At 49.4% G+C, this 21,007-nt stretch overlaps 1 protein-coding gene across 1 annotated transcript in view; it reads right to left on the bottom strand.

The window, feature by feature from the left end:
* Positions 1–21,007, bottom strand: part of LOC126088487 (flotillin-1) — a 176,294-nt gene that overhangs the window by 134,271 nt on the left and 21,016 nt on the right. Inside the window, exon 2 of the mRNA XM_049906630.1 lies at positions 19,372–19,447. Coding sequence (XP_049762587.1) covers positions 19,372–19,447 — 76 coding nt within the window. The remainder of the gene's footprint in view (positions 1–19,371; positions 19,448–21,007) is intronic.

Here is a 21,007-nt window from a genome sequence, read left to right as displayed (position 1 = left end):
AGGGAAAAAGGAAGGGCCTGTCATGATTAGGCCAGCATTTGGTGGGATAGTGTGGGTGGGGGGGGGGGGGGGGGGTGTTGGAGAGTGAATGACTTGACATGTTGGGGGGAGTGTTCTATGATGTGAGGGAGAATAATTGTCATGAGGTGAGATGGCTATCGCATGTGAAGTCATGGGGGGCGAAATAAAAGGTCAGGCCATCGAGTGGTGGCTAGTCGGTGAACACGGGTACCCAGGGATAGGATTAAGGGATTAGGGGAGAGACGGGTTTGTTGGTAAAAGGAGTTGGCTGCGGAGAGGATGCGGGTGCGAAGGAGCGGCACTTCGGCCAGGTTATGGAGCTCTTGAGTTGGGAAGTCGAAGGGGAGGCGGAGGGCACGCCGGAGAGCCCGGTTCTGGAGGGTTTGAAGTCGACGGAGGTGGGTGGGGGCAGCATCGCCCCACACCACCACCGCGTATTCAAGGATGGGGCGAACAAGGGAGGTGTACAGTCTAACAGCAATGTGTGCGGGGAGTGAGGAGGTTGGGTTGATGAGAGGGTAGAGCAGGCATAGCCTCCCTATTGCCTTTCGACGCACGTCATCGATGTGGGGGCGCCAGGTCCAGGGTAACCCCCAAGTACTTCGCAGTACGAGTCCAAGGGACTGGGGTACCAAGGACCATCACCTGAGGGAGCCGAATGGGTATATGGCGTCTGCAGATGATGAGGGCTTGGGTTTTGGTGGGATTAAATGCCAGACGCCAGGTCCTAGCCCAATTGGTTAGGGAATCTGTAGCCCCCTGGAGCCGCTGTTGGAGAACTGCCGCACTCCGAGAACGAGAGAAGAGTGCAGTGTCATCTGCGTAGAGAGCTAAATGTACCCTCGGCGCAGAGGGCAGATCGGCTGTAAAGAGGGAGTAGAGTAGCGGTCCAAGTACGCTGCCTTGTGGTACTCCTGCCCTGATTCGTCATCGTGTAGATTTCCCATCTGGGATCCTAACATGGAAGGTGCGACCTTCCAGGTATGTGGCTATTAGCCGAACATGGGACACTGGAAAGCCAAGGGAAAATAATTTGTAGAGCAGCCCCTCGTGGCAGACCGAGTCAAACGCTCTGGACACGTCGAGGAGTATGGCCCCAAAGTACTCCCTACGTTCCATGGCGTCCAGTGCCTCTTCTACAAGGCGCAGGAGTTGGTGGGTAGTTGCATGTCCCTGCCTGAAGCCAAACTGCTCATCAGGGAGGACTCGTTCTCGGGCAATGTGGATGAGCAGTCGTTTAAGGTACAGCCTCTCGAACACCTTGGAGATGGCAGGCAAGAGGCTGATGGGGCGGTAGCTGGCGGGGGAACGAAGATCCTTCCCAGCCTTGGGTATGGCGACCACTTCAGCATGTTTCCAGGCAGAGGGATATTGCCTGGTTGTGAGGATGTTGTTGAAGGTGGCCGTCAGGATGGGAATAGTAGCTGGGGGAAGCTGTTTGAGTAGGGCATTAGTCAGCTTATCGGGGCCACCAGCTTTCTTGGATTTGAGGTACCGCAATTGCAGTTCAACCTCCTCTTCGTTGATGGGTGTGATTTCATCCTCTGGGTCCTGGATGGCAAGGAGTTGTGGGAGGCGTGCCGTTACCAGGCGGATGTGGTTGGGGTCAACGGGGTCAGTTGGGGTCAACGGGGTCATTGACCGGAGTGAAGTTGTGTGCGAAAACATCAGCCAAGGCGTTAGCCTTGGCGTCTGGTTCGGACACAAAGTCATTGCCAACCTGGAGTGGGGGGATCCGTTGCCCTCGTCTCAGAAGGCTTTTTGTGAGCCGCCAAGCAGACGGGTCACTCAGGTCAATGGCAGAGATTTTGTTCGCCCATGTCTGATTGCGGTGGTCTTGCACCGCAGCCTTGATTTGGCGCTGTAGTCTATTGATGAGGCGCTTGGTTGCCGGGTTTCGAGTGAGCTGCCATTCTCGAATGATCCGGTTTTTCTCTGTGATGAGGGCAACGATGTGGGGGGGGGGGAGTGGACGCAGATGGTCTGGGGGTCTGTGTGGACGGTGAGGGGTCGCTGCTGTTGCGGCGTCTAGGGCAATGGTGGTAATGTGTATGAGGGTGTTATCTGCGTCCGTTTGATCGGCAGCAGGGATTGTGGGTAGGGCTGCTTCGACCCGTCTCTGGTAGGACTGCCAGTCAATACCGCGGATGTTCAGGCCCTCACTCGGCGCGATCGGGGTTCCAACGAGGTCAATGGAACAGATGATCGGCTGGTGGTCCGAGGCTAGAGCAATGCGGGTGGCAGCAGTGATGAGGTGGGGTAGACCTTTCACCACTGCGATGTCCAAGACATCTGGAGGACGTCCTCCAGAGGGGTAAATGGTGGGTTCATGCAGGCCGATGGTGCGGGCAAGGTGCCGCTCAGCGACCCGAAGGAGTCGACGACCAGATGTGTTTGTCAGTCTACTGTTCCAGGCAGCATGTTTTGCATTGAAGTCGCCGCCAACGAAGACGTCGTTGCCGAGCGACAGTAATGATTCATAGTCCGGTGTTTCAAGTAGGCCTCGTGGTGGTCTATATAGAGCCACAAACGTGATGGGGCCCCTCACTGTGTGGACAACAACGCCAGTGGCTTCCACAGTGTTAAGTGCGGGAAGGGGTATGGGGTGGTGGCGGAGGGAATTTCGCACGTACACCGCCGTGCCACCATAGGCGGTGGGCCTGTCTGTCCTGTAGCAGGAGTAGTTTGCTACACGAACGAAAACACCGGGTTTCAGGTGCGTCTCAGCAACAAGGCAAATGTCTACCCCCTCATCAAGGAGGAACTGTCGGAACTCGCCCTGTTGTTTGGTGAGACCATTGGCGTTCCAGATCATGGCTGTCAAACCGTGATGTCTAACAGCCATGACTGGTTGGGATGGGAATGGTGATGTGGGACATGGATTGGGAGAGGGCGGTGGTGAGCTGTTGTGGGATGGTTTGGAGGAGGGAGGTAAATGTGGTGGAGATTGCGGAGGTCAGTGCCTTGACGATATTAGTGATGATGTCGCCTAGGTGGGTGGGATCAGTGGATGTGGTGGGGAGAGGGCGTTTCTGCGACTGTACCGGGGTAGAAGAGGGGGAGGCAGTGCTTAACGCCTGCGGGTGAGATGGGGAAGGAACAGCGGAGCGTGACACCCGCTGTGGGGAGGGGGAAGCAGTGCTTGACACCTGCTGGGTAGGGAGGTGAGGGAAGGATGTTGTGGGGGGTTGGATAGGGATGGAGAGGAGGGGGGGTGGATAGGAGCCCAAAGGAGCGGGATGGGAGCGAGACGCAAAGAGGGGGAGGGGCCGTGGCGCCGGACCCACCAGAGCACCAGAGTAACTGGCGCCCGGGCGGGCCGTCGCCGATGGTCCTGCAAATCGTTTCTGGTTTGCCTTGAATGACTTGATTTTTGGGCAGCCCATGTAACTGCCCGTGTGACTTCCACCGCATCGGGCACAGGTGGGGGGGGCGTCTCGGGGTTTAGAGCACTCCGAGGAGGCGCGACCACCAGCACACTTCACGCAACGCACCTCGCGGGTGCAATCACCCGCGAAGTGCGCCAGTCCCTGGCATCGATAGCATACCAGGGTCATCCTCCTGGAGCGCGGTTTCTCCATCGTCACGCTAACGTGATCGATGAGCGAGAGGGTGAGGAGGTTGCGGTTCTCCGGCGTGTCAGGAGCGGAGACAAAGAAGAGCGGGGTGGGGAGTCGGGTTCTAGGGGAGATGATCCTGGCTATGACTGTAGTGGAGATATTCAGTGATGAAAGTGCCTTCCTCAGGTCATCATCAGAGTACTTCATTGGGAGCCCTCTGACAATAACCCGTAGGCGGCGGGTCTTTTTAGGGGGAGAGGAGAAACCTATGTTGAGCTTACTGAGGATGACAAGGGTCTTGGTAAGGTCTGTGGGGGACTGGAGATTCAGGCGGAAATTATCTTCGCCGTGCAATTTTAAGCGGAAGGGGTGTTCGGTGTGGGTAGTTAGGATTTCTAGAAGCTCCCTGAAGGGTCCCTTGTGTTGTATGCAGATGGGTGGGGGGGGCGGGAGGGGTGGCTGAGGGTGCGGGGGTTGGGGGAGTTGGTGGGGTGTCTGCGGCACCATCAATAGCCGCATAGGTATTGCTAACAGGCACGTCCGACAATGACGTGGTGAACTGGCGGCGAGGTGCCGTTTTGCGCGGCACCTGGAAGCCCTCTGCGTCAACAATGGCCTTCTTTTTCTTGGTGAGTCCGCGTTCAGCGGGCTGAGTGGCCTCAGAGTCCGATGAGGAGACTAACTGCCGCTTCCGACGTTCAGCGACCGGGCGCCGATGGTCGTCATCAAACTCCATCGCGCTCCCGTCATCGCTGTCGTCGGGCGCGGCAGCCATGTTCGGGTAGAAGATGGCCTGGCGCTGCACTGGGTCGACCAGGTGGCCTACCTCCTCTGCAGCGTCTTGGAGGGCAATCAATTGTTCCTGGAGTCCCTCCTGGATGTCTGCGTCTGACATCAAAGATGACGCAATGTGCTCGGCGTGTGCCGGTATCGGTTGGGGGGCACATACGGCATCCCGTATGTCCGGCATATCGAGTGGTCGGCTGGTGGGGAGGGGGACGGGGGAGCGGGATCTAGAACGCGGCGCACGCGGGCTGGTCCCACATGAAGGGGGCCCTGATGCGCAGATTTCCCTAATCGCCCTAGGTGCCGTTTCATTGATGCCTGCATCAATGAAACTGCAACCGGGAATGGCAGGGGAGGGGCAGGTGACAGTGGATGTGATGGTGGTGGTTAGGACATTGCGTTGTGAGTGCCCCAAGGCACCTGCGTGACCTCTATTTATACTTTTGTTAACAATCACCTACAATGAAAAATGCGTGACCTCTATTTATACTTTTGTTAACAATTACCTACAATGAAAATTACAATTTTATGTAAAATAACAATTAAAAGTTAAACCAAACATGAGCTACACATTGCTAAAAATTTACAATCTCAGTGCTGAACAAGGTGAACCTATTTTCAACTTAGTTACGAGTTAATATAACATTTTCTGACTAATTATGTTACAGGTAACAATTACATTTCTAAATTTGTTTATAACAAATCAACTAGTGCCTGAATTTTAGTGCTAACTTATATCGGAGATTCAATTAACGTGCTTTATTTATATTTTCTATTTAATTTGCTGTAGTAATTTTATAATGATAGGTTTACTGGTACATCCTGATCATGTGCTCTATTTCTTCGGATTAGTTACAGTATTAATTTCACATTTATATTGTGTTTCTCACATAAGAACAATGTTAAATGCTTTTGGCACATTCAAAATACACACGGTGGCTTTTACACATATGGTTTCAGCAAAGCATCATTTTCGAATTATATGTATACTGAAATAGTGGTTATTTTTGTATGCAATTTGGAAACATATCACTTTACAATTGGACAATTAGGACTGGTGTTTATCTTCAATGCTCTCCGAGGGGTTCTGATAGGTAGCAATGAGAGACAGTAATATTTCCACATGGAGCCAGTAGGCCAAGTGACTCCAGGACCCAAACCAACCGCCAACATACCATATGTTACAGCAGCTTACAGAGAACGTTGGTGAGGCTGATGGGCTGATAGCTATCCACATCAAGTGGATTTTTACCGGGTTTTAGCACTGGAATGATGGTGCTCTCCCAACATTGCCATGGGAAGATGCTATCACACCAGATCAGGTTGAAGATGATGAGGAGATATCGCTTGTAGTCAGACGAGAGATGTTTAATCATCTGACTGTGGATCCGATCGAGCCCGACAGCTGTGTCATGGCAATATGCAAAGGTGCTGAGGAGCTTGCACTCTGTAAAGGGGGCGTTATAGGGTTCACTGTGGCATGTAGTGAACGAGAGGACTTTCCTTTCCATTCGCCGTTTGAGGGTACAAAATGCTGGGGGATAGTTCTCTGGTGCAGAGGCTTGAGCATAGTGCTCAGCAACATGCTTGGCAATCACGACTGTGTCGTTAGAGAGCATGCCATTGATGTTAATGCCAGGGACACCTGTTGGGGTTTGGTACCCAAAAAGACATCTGATCTTAGTCCAGACTTGGGAAGGTGACGTACGTCACCCAATGGTCAACACGTACCTCTCCCAACACTCCTGTTTCCATCATTTTATAAGCAGGCGAACACGGGCACGGAGCCACTTAAAGGCTTCTAGGTGCTCTAAGGAAGGGTGCTGCTTATGTCCCTGTAGAGCTCGCCGCCACTCTTTAATTGCCTCAGTGACTTCCAGCAACCACCAAGGGACTGTCTTTCGCCGGTTGCACCCTAGAGAATGAGGGATCACCTTTCCGCTGCAGAGGAGATTGTTGTAGTAACCTGCTCAATCACAACATCAATGGCACCATGTGGGGAAGATTCAATGGTGACAACAGGGGTGAAGGCTACACAGTCTGCCTTGTTTAAAGCCCATCTGGGTAGGCATCAGTGGGCATGGGCCGAGGGAGTGACAGGAAGATGAGGAAGTGGTCACTACCATACGGGTCGTTATGTCCTCTCCAGTGGGTAGATGGGAGAAGATCTGGGCTGCAAATTGATAAATGAATGGCTGAGTAACTACCATGAGCGACACTGAAATGTGTGACAGCCCCAGTATTTAAGAGGCAGAGGTCGAGTTGGGACAGTAAGGGTTATGGGCATCAAAATATCCCAAAAGTAGGAAAGGTTTAGGGAGTTGATCAATCAGCACAGCCAGTACATTCAGGGGTACTGCACCATCTGGAGGGAGATATACGTTGCAGACAGTTATGTCCTGCATTGTCTGTATCCTTACAGGCACAGCTTCAAGAGGAGTTTGAAGGGGCACAGGTTCACTACATACCGAGTTCAGGACATAAACGCAAACTCCACATGACACTATTATATTTGCTACGGTTCTTGTAAAATCCTCTGTAGCCGTGAAGGGCAGGGAGCTGTACTGCTGGGAACCAGGTTTCCTGGAGGGCAATGCAGAAAGCAGGTGTAAAGCTTAACAGTTGCTGTAGCTCAGCCAGGTGGTGGAAAAACTGCTGCAATTCCACTGAAGGATGATGTGATTGTGAGACTGGGAAGGAATGAAACACTCAATGAGGCAGTCTGTGCCTCAGGGTCACCTGCTGCCACCAACTTATTTCCTGAACAGACTATATCCATTGTGTCCGAGGGTCTGGCGACATATGGATGAACTTCAGCACTTAATGCACCACATTGGGGGAGGGATATATGGTTTGACATCACAGTGATAGATCACCACCTTGACCTTCTCTGGTAATGTGTCACCCTTGAAGGCCAAAATGAAGGCACAGGTGGCAACCTGATTATCCCTGAGACCCCGACAGACACGCTGGACAAAATGAACTCCTCATTGCTCTAAGTTGGAATGCAGCTCGTCGTCAGACTACAAAAGAAGGTCCCTGCGGAATATAAGCTGTTATGAGGCATGATGGTAACGGAAACATCCCCCAGCTTGTCACAAGCGAGTAGTGCCCATGACTGGGCAGAGGATGCTCTTTTTATCAAGACTGACCCTAACCGTATTTTGGACAACCTCTCCACCTCCTCCAACTTGTCCTCTAAATGATCTACAACAAAAAAAACTGAGGCTTCATCGAGACAAACGAGTCCCCATCAGCTCTTGTACATACGAGGTACCAGGGCGAATAAGATTCACTGCGGATAAGGTTCACAGCCATCCATGGCCTAGCATTCCTCCCATGGCATGACCAGCGAGGGGAACGATTTAGGATCATACTTACTTGCATTGTACCGAGACTTGGAATGTTTAGAGACTGCTGGCAGTTGATCACCAGCAAGTGATGAAGTGGTACACTTCATCGTGTGTCATCCGCCCTTATGCCACCTACTCCGACCAGAGGCCCTCTCCACGGGCGCCACCCAACTGCAGCAAAGGCCACCTGGCAGGATGGCCATTGCCAGGAGTCCCTATGCCCCAGGGTGATGTGCATCTACTCCTTGGCATATGTGGGGAGTTAATGGCACAGTGATCCATGTGTAGTCAGGGGGCTACAACCAACAGGCTACATGGCGGCCCCACCACAATGGACTGGCTATCACGCTGGACATGAGGTGCAAAGAATTCCCTGGTCATCATCGATGCAGAAAGTGACACTGCATAGTGGTGAAGGAAAACACACCCAGGAAGGTGTCCTCCCGTAAGAGATGGAGGATGAGCGGGACTGCAATACCACGACAAGAAAGTGGGCTTAATATCTCAATGCACGATGGACACGATGCACCATGTAAGGCGCCCTTCCCAAATTGGCTCGCTCTTTGAGAAAATTTTGGAAAATGGAGGTCTAACCCTGCAGGAGACCATCATATAAAGACCAAAAGGTGTGAGACTCTTTTTAGTCACCTCTTATGACAGGCTGGAATACCTTTGGCCTATTGTAACCCCTGGGCCCACAGGGGGGGGTTAATGTGGATGGATAGGAAGAACAAACCTGTAATGTTTGGATACAGTATTAATAGTGTCCTGCTTAACACAGTCAACTGTTTATATCTGGGCTTAAGATTGCAAAGCAATATTAAATGTAATGAGCATATGAGAATTGTGATATGGAAGGCAAAGGGTCGACTTCACTTTATAGGGAGAATTTTTGGAAAGGGTGTTTCAGATGTATGGTAGACCATATATAGGACACGTGTGACCTATTCTTGAGTACTGCTAGAGTGTTTGGGATCTGAGAATAAATATATTCTTGTCATTATGCACATTTTAGACACATTGGCTTTTGAAAAGTGGTTTATGTCCACAATTCTGATTACGTCATGCACCAATGCCGATGGGTAGTTTCGGCAGCTTCAGTATTTCTCATGAGACAGCTAGAGAGAAGTAATGAGTAAGGAGCTGTTGGAGAAAGGAGATGTGGTAATACTGGGGTTAAGAGGATTAAGGGTTCTCATTTATTTGAGCACTAATAATAATAAAAGGCAATTTATGGATGTGCTTGACAGTCCATAACGAGACATCACTCAAAGTCAACTGTTGGGTTGCAAACCTCACCACAGAGTCTGGAAGCAAAGTTCACCCTTAATGCTTCAGTTCCCAGCTCTATACCAGCATGGTGAATAGTGTTGATAATTTTGAAATATAATTTTCAATCTGAAGCATACACTAGGCATCAATAATCCATTAGGGATCACATGTAAATCTTGTAGAATTATATCAAATATGGTCCCTCTGCCCCACATGAAAGTTGCTGAGTTACTGTAACATTCTGAGTGCTTTGAGGACTTTTGATTTGATGTGTCTTAGGGTTGGTAAACACTTAAATCATCCATCAAAAATTATTCCCAAATATTATGTTAATTTTTGAAACTCAGAGAGGCATACTTCATCTGTAGTACAGGTGGGCTGAAAGCAATATGAGTGTGGTAAAGTAAAAACAACAGCGGAGGTGAAAGTTCCCCAGTCCGCCTTGTTCAAAGTCCATCTGGGCAGACGTCCGTGTGCCTGATGCTGGGGCAGTAACAGGAAGATGGGGAAGTGGTCACTATCACGCACGTCGTCATGTTCTCTCCAGTGGATAGATGGGAGAAGTCTGGGGCTGCAAATTGATTAACCAATGGCCGAATAACTACCATGAGTCACACTGAAACGTGTGGCAGCCCCAGTATTTAAGAGACAGAGGTCAAATTGCGTCAGTAAAGTTTCGACATCTCAGCCTCGGCCAGTAAGCTTGGTACCACCCCACAAGGGGTTATGGGCATCAAAATCTCCCAAAAGTAGGAAAGGTTTAGGGAGTCGATCAATCAGTGCAGCCACTACATTCAGGTGTACTGCACCATGTGGAGGGAGATATACGTTGCAAACAGTTATTTCCTGCATCGTCCGTATCCGACAGGCACAACTTCAAGAGGAGTTCGAAGGGGCACAGGTTCACTACATAACGAGTTCAGGACATTAACGCAAAATCCACCTGACACAATTGCAGCCAGGATGAGCCAAGCCACTAATGGGAAATCCAATGGCGTACGCTACTTTGACAAAGGACAGGTTGTTATGACCGAACACCAGGGAATGAGCATTTTGGAAATGGTGAAGCTCATCTGTTTGCATGCTACTATTGTGAGCATCTACTGAAAGTCCCTTTAGAATGATGAAACTATGAGTAGGTGACAAGGTGATGGACATCCACACTTCAGTACAGAACCTGGCAGTCAGAGGCTTGCCCATTGCAGGCCCAAGTGTTTCGGAGCACACCATTCAGCACAAACAGTTGAAGAGGAACTCTCCTGCCGATTACCACTATGTGCTCTCTTGCTGACCCAATTACATTGTCAGTCATGATTGCATGGAGCACAGGGCCATCAAGATTGAATTGTGGATCAATGGAAACATGATGCTTGGTTATATGAGGTGCATCTCTAGTTACATCAAGTTGCTGGTTGTGTCCAGATGCACTTCATTCAACAAACAGCTCAAATGGTTGCTCAAGACATGCATCTCAAAATGGACACAGACTGGTGGGGACCATATTTTGCTATTGGGACAGGAGGGGGTGTATTATGCTCACTCGTGCTTCCATTGATCGTGTGGCAGCAATCAAAGGCACCCTGACAGTTGTGGACTATCTGAACATTATTGTGGATCATCTGGATCCTTCATGCTTGATGTCTTTCCCTATTGTGTTGGGATCTTACAACAGTATGCCTGTGTATTACAGTGCCAAAATCGTGCTACAATGATTTGAGGAGCATGATAGTGAACTAATGTTGATACACTGGACACCAAATTTACCTGATCTGAACCTGATGGAGGACATCTGGGACATGATTGGGTGCTGTCTTTGTGTACACAAACCACTGCCACATAATTTATGGAAACTGTGTGAAATGAGCAACATCTGGAGCTACATACCTCCAGAAACCTACCAAAGACTTGAATCCACACTACACAGAATCACGGCTGTACTGCACTTCATATATGGACCAACACGGTATTAAGCAACTGTGAACCAACAAGCTATTAAGCAGGTAGTCATAATGTTTTGGCTTATCAGTGATAATAACATAATCACTCTGTCCTGCATTTTGCAACACCAGTTCTGCATTATGTTTCTTCTTGTCATGGTGCTATTCTGAATAAAAAGCATGTAATCCTGGTAACTTGCCACAGGTTCAACATCCCCTAGCCCATCCCCTTCTCTGTTGGTTGGTTTGTGGGAGTGAAGGGAATCAGACTGCTAGGGCTATCGGTCCCTTGTTCCAAAACCTTCAAACACCCACAAAGAACAAAAACAAACAATGGAGATGACAAGAGACAACACAGGACAAGAAAGTCTCAAACAGAGACCAGACAAAAGGAATTAAAATCACACAGAGTGTGACAATGGTTGGCTGACCATAGAGACAAAAAAGGAAAAGCCAACCACCAAGAAACATACTACAAAACTCAGTCTAAAATCGTAGGCCAAAGGCCAGACTCAACACAAAATAAAGACAAACACTTAGATCACGTGATAAAAGCCCTCTGCATGAATAAAACACAAAACTAAGCCTGGCATGGCAGTGTCATCTGTTAAAAGTGCAAGGAGCGTATCAGGCAGCGCAAACATCTGCCTGAGTGCAATTAAAAGGGGACAGGCCAACAAAAGGTGGACCACTGTCAAAGCCGACCTGCAGCGACATAGAGGAGGGTCCTTATGGCACAGTAAATGGCTGTGTGTCAAGCGGGTGTGCCCAATGCGGAGCCAACAAAGGACAACTGAGTCCCTTCGAGGGGCTTGTTTGGAGGACCGCCATATATTTGTCATTTCCTTGATAGGACGGACTTTGTATGGTGTGGTCAGGTTGCACCATTCAGTGTCCCAAAGTTTGAAAACTTTGCAGCGTAAGACAGCTCGCAAATCAGTCTCCAGGAGGCCAATGTCCAGAGGTGGTTTACTGGTGGCCTGTTTGGCCAGGCGGTCAACATGTTCATTGCCCGGTATCGCAACATGGCCTGGGGCTCACACAAATACCACAGAGCGGCTGCAACGGGCAAGAGTATGGAGAAACTCCTGGACAGCCATCATCAGACGAGAGCGAGGGAAACACTGGTCGATAGCTTGTAAACCGCTCAGGGAGTCGCTACAGATAACAAAGGACTCACCTGAGCAGGAGCAGATATAAACTAGGGCATGAAAGATGGCGACCAGCTCAGCAGTGAAAACGCTGCCGCCAGCCGGCAATGAGTGTTGTTCGTAATGGTCCCCTAGAGTAGAGCACAACCGATATGACCAGCAACCATCGAACCGTCAGTGTAAACAATGCCAGAGCCCTGATACGTGGCAAGGATGGAAAGAAAGCGGCGGTGGAAGGCCTCAGGACGGACTGTGTCCTTCGGGCCCTGTGCCAATTCAAGCCGAAGGCATGGGCAGGGCACACACCACAGAGGTGTACGCAGAGGGGCCCGGAAAGGAGGTGGAAGAGGGAAAACCCCAAGCCTGGAGAGAAGCTCTCTGATGCGGACCGCGATCATACAACCCGACCGGGGCCGACGTTCTGGGAGATGGTCGACCGACTGAGGGAACAGGAGATGATAATTAGGATGCCCAGGCAAGCTACAAATGAGTGTAGCATAAGTGGCCAGTAAACGTTGGCGCCGTAACCGCAATGGAGGGACACCTACCTCCACAAGTATGCTGTTCACAGGGCTGGTCCAGAAAGCTTCAGTGGCAAGTCGGATCCCGCTGTGGTGGATGGGGTCAGCACCCGCAACGCAGAAGGGGATGCTGAACCAAAAGCCAGGCTCCCATAATCCAGATTGGACTGAATTAACACCTAGTAGAGCTGTAAGAGGGTAGATCGGTTGGCTCCCCACCTAAACCGATGTGTCTCCACCACAGCAAGAGGTTCGCTATCAAGATAAAGCCGTGGCTCAGGGTGAACAGTGCGTTGCCAGCAGAAATGCATAACGCAGGTCTTGGCAGCCGAAAACTGGAAGCCATACACTACAGTCCAAGACTGCGCCTTACAGATAGCACCCTGCATCTGACATTCAGCAGCTGCAATGCCAATAGAGCTATAGTAGAGGCAGAAGTTGTCAGCATACATGGACACTGAGACAGACGTTCCCACCGCTGCAGCGAGTCCATTACTTGCAATTAAAAACAGGCAGACACTTAAGACAGATCCCTGCAGTACCCTGTTCTCCTGAACTCGAGGGGGGGAACTATGGGAGGCTGCAACTTGCACACAGAAGGTACAATGCGACAGAAAATTTTGTATGAAAATCAGCTGCGGACCCCGAAGACCCCAACTGTGAAGTGTAGAGAGGATGTGATGTCGCCATGTCATATTGTATGCCTTCCGCATGTCAAAAAAGACAGCGACGAGGTGCTGATGGTGGACAAAGTCCATACAGATGGCTGACTCCAAGCTCATCAGATTGTCGGCAGCAGAGCGGCCCTTACGTAACCCACCCTGAGACGGAGCCAGAAGGCCCCGGGACTCTAGTACCCAACTCAACTGCCGGCTCACCACGCATTCGAGCAACTTGCAAAAGAACATTGGTGAGGCTAATGGGGTGGTAGCTGTCCACATCCAATGGGTTCTTGCCAGGTTTCAAAAGGGGGATAACGATGCTTTCCCCTCCATTGTGACAGAAACTCACCCTCGACCCAGATACGGTTGTAAAGGTCGAGGAGGCGTCGCTGGCAGTCCACTGAGAGGTGTTTGAGCATCTGACAGTGGATGAGATCTGGCCCGGGAGCTGTATCAGGCCAAGCAGCTAGGGCACTTTGGAATTCACACTTACTGAATGGAACATTGTAGGATTCAGGATGGCGCGTGTGAAATGAAAGGCTCCGATGTTCCAACCGCTCTTTAATGGAGTGGAAGGGCAGTGGGTAATTCGCGGAAGTGGAACTCTGAGCAAAATGCTCTGCTAAGCTGTTGGAAATTGTGTCGGGGTCAGTACAAACTGCTCCATTCAGTGAAAGCGCAGGGACACTGATGGGGGTCTGATAGCCATAGAGTCGCCGAATCTTGGCCCATACCTGCGATGGAGAGGTACGGAGGCCAATGGTGGAGACATACCGTTCCCAGCACTCCTGCTGTTGGAAATTGTGTCGGGGTCAGTACAAACTGCTCCATTCAGTGAAAGCGCAGGGACACTGATGGGGGTCTGATAGCCATAGAGTCACCGAATCTTGGCCCATACCTGCGATGGAGAGGTATGGAGGCAAATGGTGGAGACATACCGTTCCCAGCACTCCTGGGCGAATGAGGCGGCGGGTCCGCACACGGAGCGTTTAAAGGCTATGAGGTGTGGTAATGAGGGATGTTGCTTGTGACGCTGGAGCACCCGCCAGTGATCTCTAATCACCTCAGCGATCTCAGTCGACCACCAAGGCACAGTCCTCCACCAAGGGGACCCAGAAGAACAGAGAATAGCAGATTCTGCGACAGTAATGATGCCGGTGGTGACGGAGTGAACCACTGCATCAATGGCATCACTGGGAAGAGGCTCAATAGCGACAACGAAGGAGAACAAGTCCCAGTCAGCTTTTTTCATAGCCCAGCTACAGGTGCACCCACAAGAGTGACGCTGTGGCAGTGACAGAAAGATCGGAAAGTGGTCACTACCGCACAAGTCATCATGCACCCTCCATTGGACAGACGGTAAGAGGCTAGTGCTGCAAATCGAAAGATCGATTTCTGAGTACGTGCCATGCGCCACACTGAAATGTGTGACGGCACCATCATTTAAAAGGGAAAGGTCGAGCTGCGCCAATACGTGCTCAACAGTGGTGCCTTGGCCTGTTGCCACTGATCTACCCCACAGAGGGTTATGGGCGTTGAAGTCGCCCAGTAACAGAAAAGGAGGCGGCAATTGGGCTATCACCGCAGTCAGGACATGCCGCGGAACATGAAGTGAAGACTGCAGACAGTAACAGCCTGTGGCATCCACACCCAAACAGCGACAGCCTCTAAAGGTGTTTGTAGAGGGACAGACTTGCTCTGAAGGGAGTGAAGGATGTAGATGCAGACGCCACCAGATACCCTTTCATAAGCTGCCTGGTTCCTATAATAACCCCGATAGCCACAGAGGGTGGGGGTTCGCACTGCCATAAACCAAGTTTCTTGAAGAGCAATGCAGAGGAAAGGGTGAAGGCTGAGAAGTTGTTGGAGCTCAGTAAGATGGTGGAAGAAACCACTGCAGTTCCACTGGAGTATGATACTGTCCATGGCTGAGAAAAGCGTGAAGGGACTGGGGAGGCAGATTACACTGCTGGGTCACCTGCTGCCACCGATTGAGCACCTGTGCAAGTGCTATCCATGGTGTCTGAGGGACCGGTGAGATCGAGGTCATCAGCGGTCACCAGGATCTCCACCTCATCCTCAGACGCAGAGCTCAAAGGTTGCGGTGGGGTGGGTGCCACCGCAAGTTCCTTGGGGTCTTCCTCTTGGACTTCCCTCGCTGCACCTTGGGTTTCACCGGCTGGGAGGGCTTCACCGATTCAGTCTCCAGGATGGAGACCATCTGCTTGTGGGCACTTATGCCACTGTCGGGCGTCATCCTTCCCGCTTGTGAAAACCTGGGAAGGGAGGGTCCCAAGGTACCCCTTGCGAGTGAGAGTAGCCGAAGAAGTTGGATGCTTCTCTGGCTTAGAAACGTGGACGGATGTCCCCGATGGGTGGGGGGTGTTGCTCCCGACGTAGGTGGCGCAGGAGCAACAGGGTGGGTAGTGCTCCCCACGGGCAAGGGGGTATGTGCAGTTGTACGGCTCAGCGATCTGGCTGGAATTTGCTGAACTGATGGGGCTAGCATGGTTGTTGTAGCTGCAGCATAAGAAGATGTCATTCTCACAGGATGTAGTCGGTCATATTTCCTCTTAGCCTCAGTATAGGTCAGTCGGCCCAGGGTCTTATATTCCACGATTTTTCGCTCTTTCTGTAAGATCCTGCAGTCTGGCGAGCAAGGTGAATGATGCTCTCCACAGTTGACACAGATGGGAGGCGGGGCACATGGAGAATTGTGATGTGATGGGTGTCCGCAATCTCGACATGTGAGGCTGGAAGTACAACGGGAAGACATATGGCCAAATTTCCAGCACTTGAAGCACCACATTGGGGGAGGGATATAGGGCTTAACATCATACCGGTAGACCATCACCATGACCTTCCCCGGTAATGTAGCACCCTCGAAGGACAAGATGAAAGCACCGGTAGCAACCTGATTATCCTTCCGACCCTGATGAACGTGCCGGACGAAATGAACACCTCGGCGCTCTAAGTTGGCACGCAGCTCGTCATCAGACTGCAAAAGTAGGCCCCTATGGAAAATAATACCCTGTACCATATTTAAACTCTTATGTGGTGTGATGGTAACGTTAACATCCCCCAATTTGTCACAAACAAGTAACCTTTGTGACTGGGCAGAGGATGCCGTTTTTATCAAAACTGACCCAGAGTGCATTTTGGACAAGCCCTCCACCTCCCCAAACTTGTCCTCTAAATGCTCTACGAAGAACTGAGGCTTTGTGGACATGAAAGACTCCCCATCAGCTCTCGTACAAACTACACTCCTGGAAATGGAAAAAAGAACACATTGACACCGGTGTGTCAGACCCACCATACTTGCTCCGGACACTGCGAGAGGGCTGTACAAGCAATGATCATACGCACGGCACAGCGGACACACCAGGAACCGCGGTGTTGGTCGTCGAATGGCGCTAGCTGCGCAGCATTTGTGCACCGCCGCCGTCAGTGTCAGCCAGTTTGCCGTGGCATACGGAGCTCCATCGCAGTCTTTAACACTGGTAGCATGCCGCGACAGCGTGGACGTGAACCATATGTGCAGTTGACGGACTTTGAGCGAGGGCGTATAGTGGGCATGCGGGAGGCCGGGTGGACGTACCGCCGAATTGCTCAACACATGGGGTGTGAGGTCTCCACAGTACATCGATGTTGTCGCCAGTGGTCGGCGAAAGGTGCACGTGCCCGTCGACCTGGGACCGGACCGCAGCGACGCACGGATGCACGCCAAGACCGTAGGATCCTACGCAGTGCCGTAGGGGACCGCACCGCCACTTCCCAGCAAATTAGGGACACTGTTGCTCCTGGGGTATCGGCGAGGACCATTCGCAACCGTCTCCATGAAGCTGGGCTACGGTCCCGCACACCGTTAGGCCGTCTTCCGCTCACGCCCCAACATCATGCAGCCCGCCTCCAGTGGTGTCGTGACAGGCGTGAATAGAGGGACGAATGGAGACGTGTCGTCTTCAGCGATGAGAGTCTCTTCTGCCTTGGTGCCAATGATGGTCGTATGCGTGTTTGGCGCCGTGCAGGTGAGCGCCACAATCAGGACTGCATACGACCGAGGCACACAGGGCCAACACCTGGCATCATGGTGTGGGGAGCGATCTCCTACACTGGCTGTACACCACTGGTGATCGTCGAGGGGACACTGAATAGTGCACGGTACATCCAAACCGTCATCGAACCCATCGTTCTACCATTCCTAGACCGGCAAGGGAACTTGCTGTTCCAACAGGACAATGCACGTCCGCATGTATCCCGTGCCACCCAACGTGCTCTAGAAGGTGTAAGTCAACTACCCTGGCCAGCAAGATCTCCGGATCTGTCCCCCATTGAGCATGTTTGGGACTGGATGAAGCGTCGTCTCACGCGGTCTGCACGTCCAGCACGAACGCTGGTCCAACTGAGGCGCCAGGTGGAAATGGCATGGCAAGCCATTCCACAGGACTACATCCAGCATCTCTACGATTGTCTCCATGGGAGAATAGCAGCCTGCATTGCTGCGAAAGGTGGATATACACTGTACTAGTGCCGACATTGTGCATGCTCTGTTGCCTGTGTCTATGTGCCTGTGGTTCTGTCAGTGTGATCATGTGATGTATCTGACCCCAGGAATGTGTCAATAAAGTTTCCCCTTCCTGGGACAATGAATTCACGGTGTTCTTATTTCAATTTCCAGGAGTGTAGGAACCGGGGCGCATAACAGTCACTGCCATCCTGAGACTTAGGCTCCTCCCATGGTGTGGCAAGGGAGGGGAACGCTTTTGGATTGTATTTCTGACCATTAAATTGAGCCCGAGAATCCTTAGAGACTGCTGACGGCTGGCCACCAGAGAGAGATGATGTACCATGCTTCATTGTGGGTCAACCGCTCTGATGCCAACCACCCCGACCAAGGGCCCTCCCCACAGGCGTCACCCAGCCTCAGCAAGGGCCACCTGGCAGGATGGCCATTGCCGGGAGTCCCAATGCCCCAGGGAGATAGGCATCTACTCCTTGGCATACGTGGGGAGTTGATGGTGCAGGCATCAGCAGAGCGATTCCTGTGTTGTCAGAGGGCTACAACCAACAGGGTACATGGCAGCCCCACCACAACGGACTGGCTACCGTGCGGGATATTAGGTGACAAGTAGTCCACGTTCGTCGTCAGTGCAGAAAGCGGCACTGCACATTGCATGGTGGAAAATGTATGCAGGAATGTATCCACGTCCAAGAGATGGAGAGCGGGCAGGACTGCAATGCAACAACGAATAAGCTGGCAAAAGGTCTCAACGTACGATGGACACAATGAACCAAGTAAGGTGCCCTACCCCAATCGGTTCACTCTCTGGAAGAATTTTGAGATATGGAGGTCAAATCCAACAGGTGACCATCACATAAAGACTGAAACGTTTGAGACTCCTTATGTCTCCTCTTACGACAGGCAGGAATACTGCGGGCCTATTCTTACCCCCGAACCCGCAGGGGGGGGCCCTTCTCTGTATTTTGCATTTCCTTCATACCTTTTCTGCCCATTACTCCAAATGAAAGAACTTGAGTTATCAGAGATGAAGATCCTGTGATATGTATTCTCCTCCTTGTGCGCACTTCAGTTACCTCTGTTTGTACTTCCTATTAACATGCAGTATATTTAATTACACTGAAAATGTTACATTCTGTTGTAAGTAAAATATTAGAGCAAGAGTTTAATTAAAGTGATCAGCCATGTATGGTTGTGCTTATAAATTATGTTCTTTTTCTATTGGACCAACTTCAAAAAGGATAAATTATGTAATAAACAATTAAATAACATAACAAGCATTTGTGAGGATTTTTTTGTGTGAATTTAAAGTGAATATCATATTCTGAAGACTTGGAGAGCAATGAATTATGAAAGTACGCATCTGTGATGGTGTCTTGCAACTTTTCAGAATACTCCTTTTGTCATGTGATGTACTTATTTTATGAATTTTAGTAAAATTTTGCATTAAGCACACATGTGTGTGGTTTTTTTTTTTTTTTTTTTTTTTTTGTGCGCACTCATGCAGAATAATGAAAAATTTTACTTCCAACTGGCAAGCACAGCTACCTTCATTATATTGGAATTTTTTTTTGTAAAATATCACTAACCTTTGAACACACTGAATAGTAGGCCACACAAAGGCTCGGCCACCAGGGACAAGAAGAGGTTTATTGTAACAGCAACCTGAAATTAGACACACTCATTGTTAGGTTAAATTAAAGGGGGCTTTGACAACTTTGATAGAAAGTTTGAGAAAACTCACTAGTTAGTTCTTTACTCCTAAACAAACAAATGAAAATACAGCAATATTCGAAAAGCGAGCATAACTTGCCTACCAATAATAGAACACAAATCAAACAATGGAAAGTCCATTACGAAAAGAACAGATTGCTACTCACCCTAACGATGACACGCTGAGTTGCAGACAGCCACAATGAACAGCCTTCTATAGCAAAGAACAGGTACACATTCACACAAGCAGGCACACCTCATGCACACATGACCACTATCTCTGGTTGCTGCCTAGTTGATTAGATTAGATTAATACTAGTTCCATGGATCATGAATACGATATTTCGTAATGATGTGGAACGAGTCAAATTTTCCAATACATGACATAATTAAGTTAATTTAACAACATACTTAAGTTAATATAACAACTTTTTCATTTTTTTGTGTTTTTTATTTTTATTTATTTTTATTTTTTTTTTAAATATTTTTTTAAAAATTTATATCTAAAAATTCCTCTATGGAGTAGAAGGAGTTGTCATTCAGAAATTCTTTTAATTTCTTCTTAAATACTTGTTGGTTATCTGTCAGACTTTTGATACTATTTGGTAAGTGACCAAAGACTTTAGTGCCAGTATAATTCACCCCTTTCTGTGCCAAAGTTAGATTTAATCTTGAATAGTGAAGATCATCCTTTCTCCTAGTATTGTAGTTATGCACACTGCTATTACTTTTGAATTCGGTTTGGTTGTTAATAACAAATTTCATAAGAGAGTATATATACTGAGAAGCTACTGTGAATATCCTTAGATCCTTAAATAAATGTCTGCAGGATGATCTTGGGTGGACTCCAGCTATTATTCTGATTACACGCTTTTGTGCAATAAATACTTTATTCCTCAGTGATGAATTACCCCAAAATATGATGCCATATGAAAGCAACGAGTGAAAATAGGCGTAGTAAGCTAATTTACTAAGATGTTTATCACCAAAATTTGCAATGACCCTTATGGCATAAGTAGCTGAACTCAAACGTTTCAGCAGATCATCAATGTGTTTCTTCCAATTTAATCTCTCATCAATGGACACACCTAAAAATTTGGAATATTCTACCTTAGCTATATGCTTCTGATTAAGGTCTATATTTATTAATGGCGTCATACCATTCACTGTACGGAACTGTATGTACTGTGTCTTATCAAAATTCAGTGAGAGTCCGTTTACAAGGAACCACTTAGTAATTTTCTGAAAGACAGTATTGACAATTTCATCAGTTAATTTTTGTTTGTCAGGTGTGATTACTATACTTGTATCATCAGCAAAGAGAACTAACTTTGCCTCTTCATGAATATAGAATGGCAAGTCATTAATATATATTAAGAACAGCAAAGGACCCAAGACTGACCCTTGTGGAACCCCATTCTTGATAGTTCCCCAGTTTGAGGAATGTGCTGATCTTTGCATATTATGAGAACTACTTATTTAAACTTTCTGCACTCTTCCAGTTAGGTACGA

This window comes from Schistocerca cancellata, chromosome 1, assembly GCF_023864275.1.
Source record: "Schistocerca cancellata isolate TAMUIC-IGC-003103 chromosome 1, iqSchCanc2.1, whole genome shotgun sequence".
Taxonomy (NCBI): Eukaryota; Metazoa; Arthropoda; class Insecta; order Orthoptera; family Acrididae; genus Schistocerca; species Schistocerca cancellata.
This window is presented reverse-complemented; position numbering and strand designations above follow the sequence as displayed.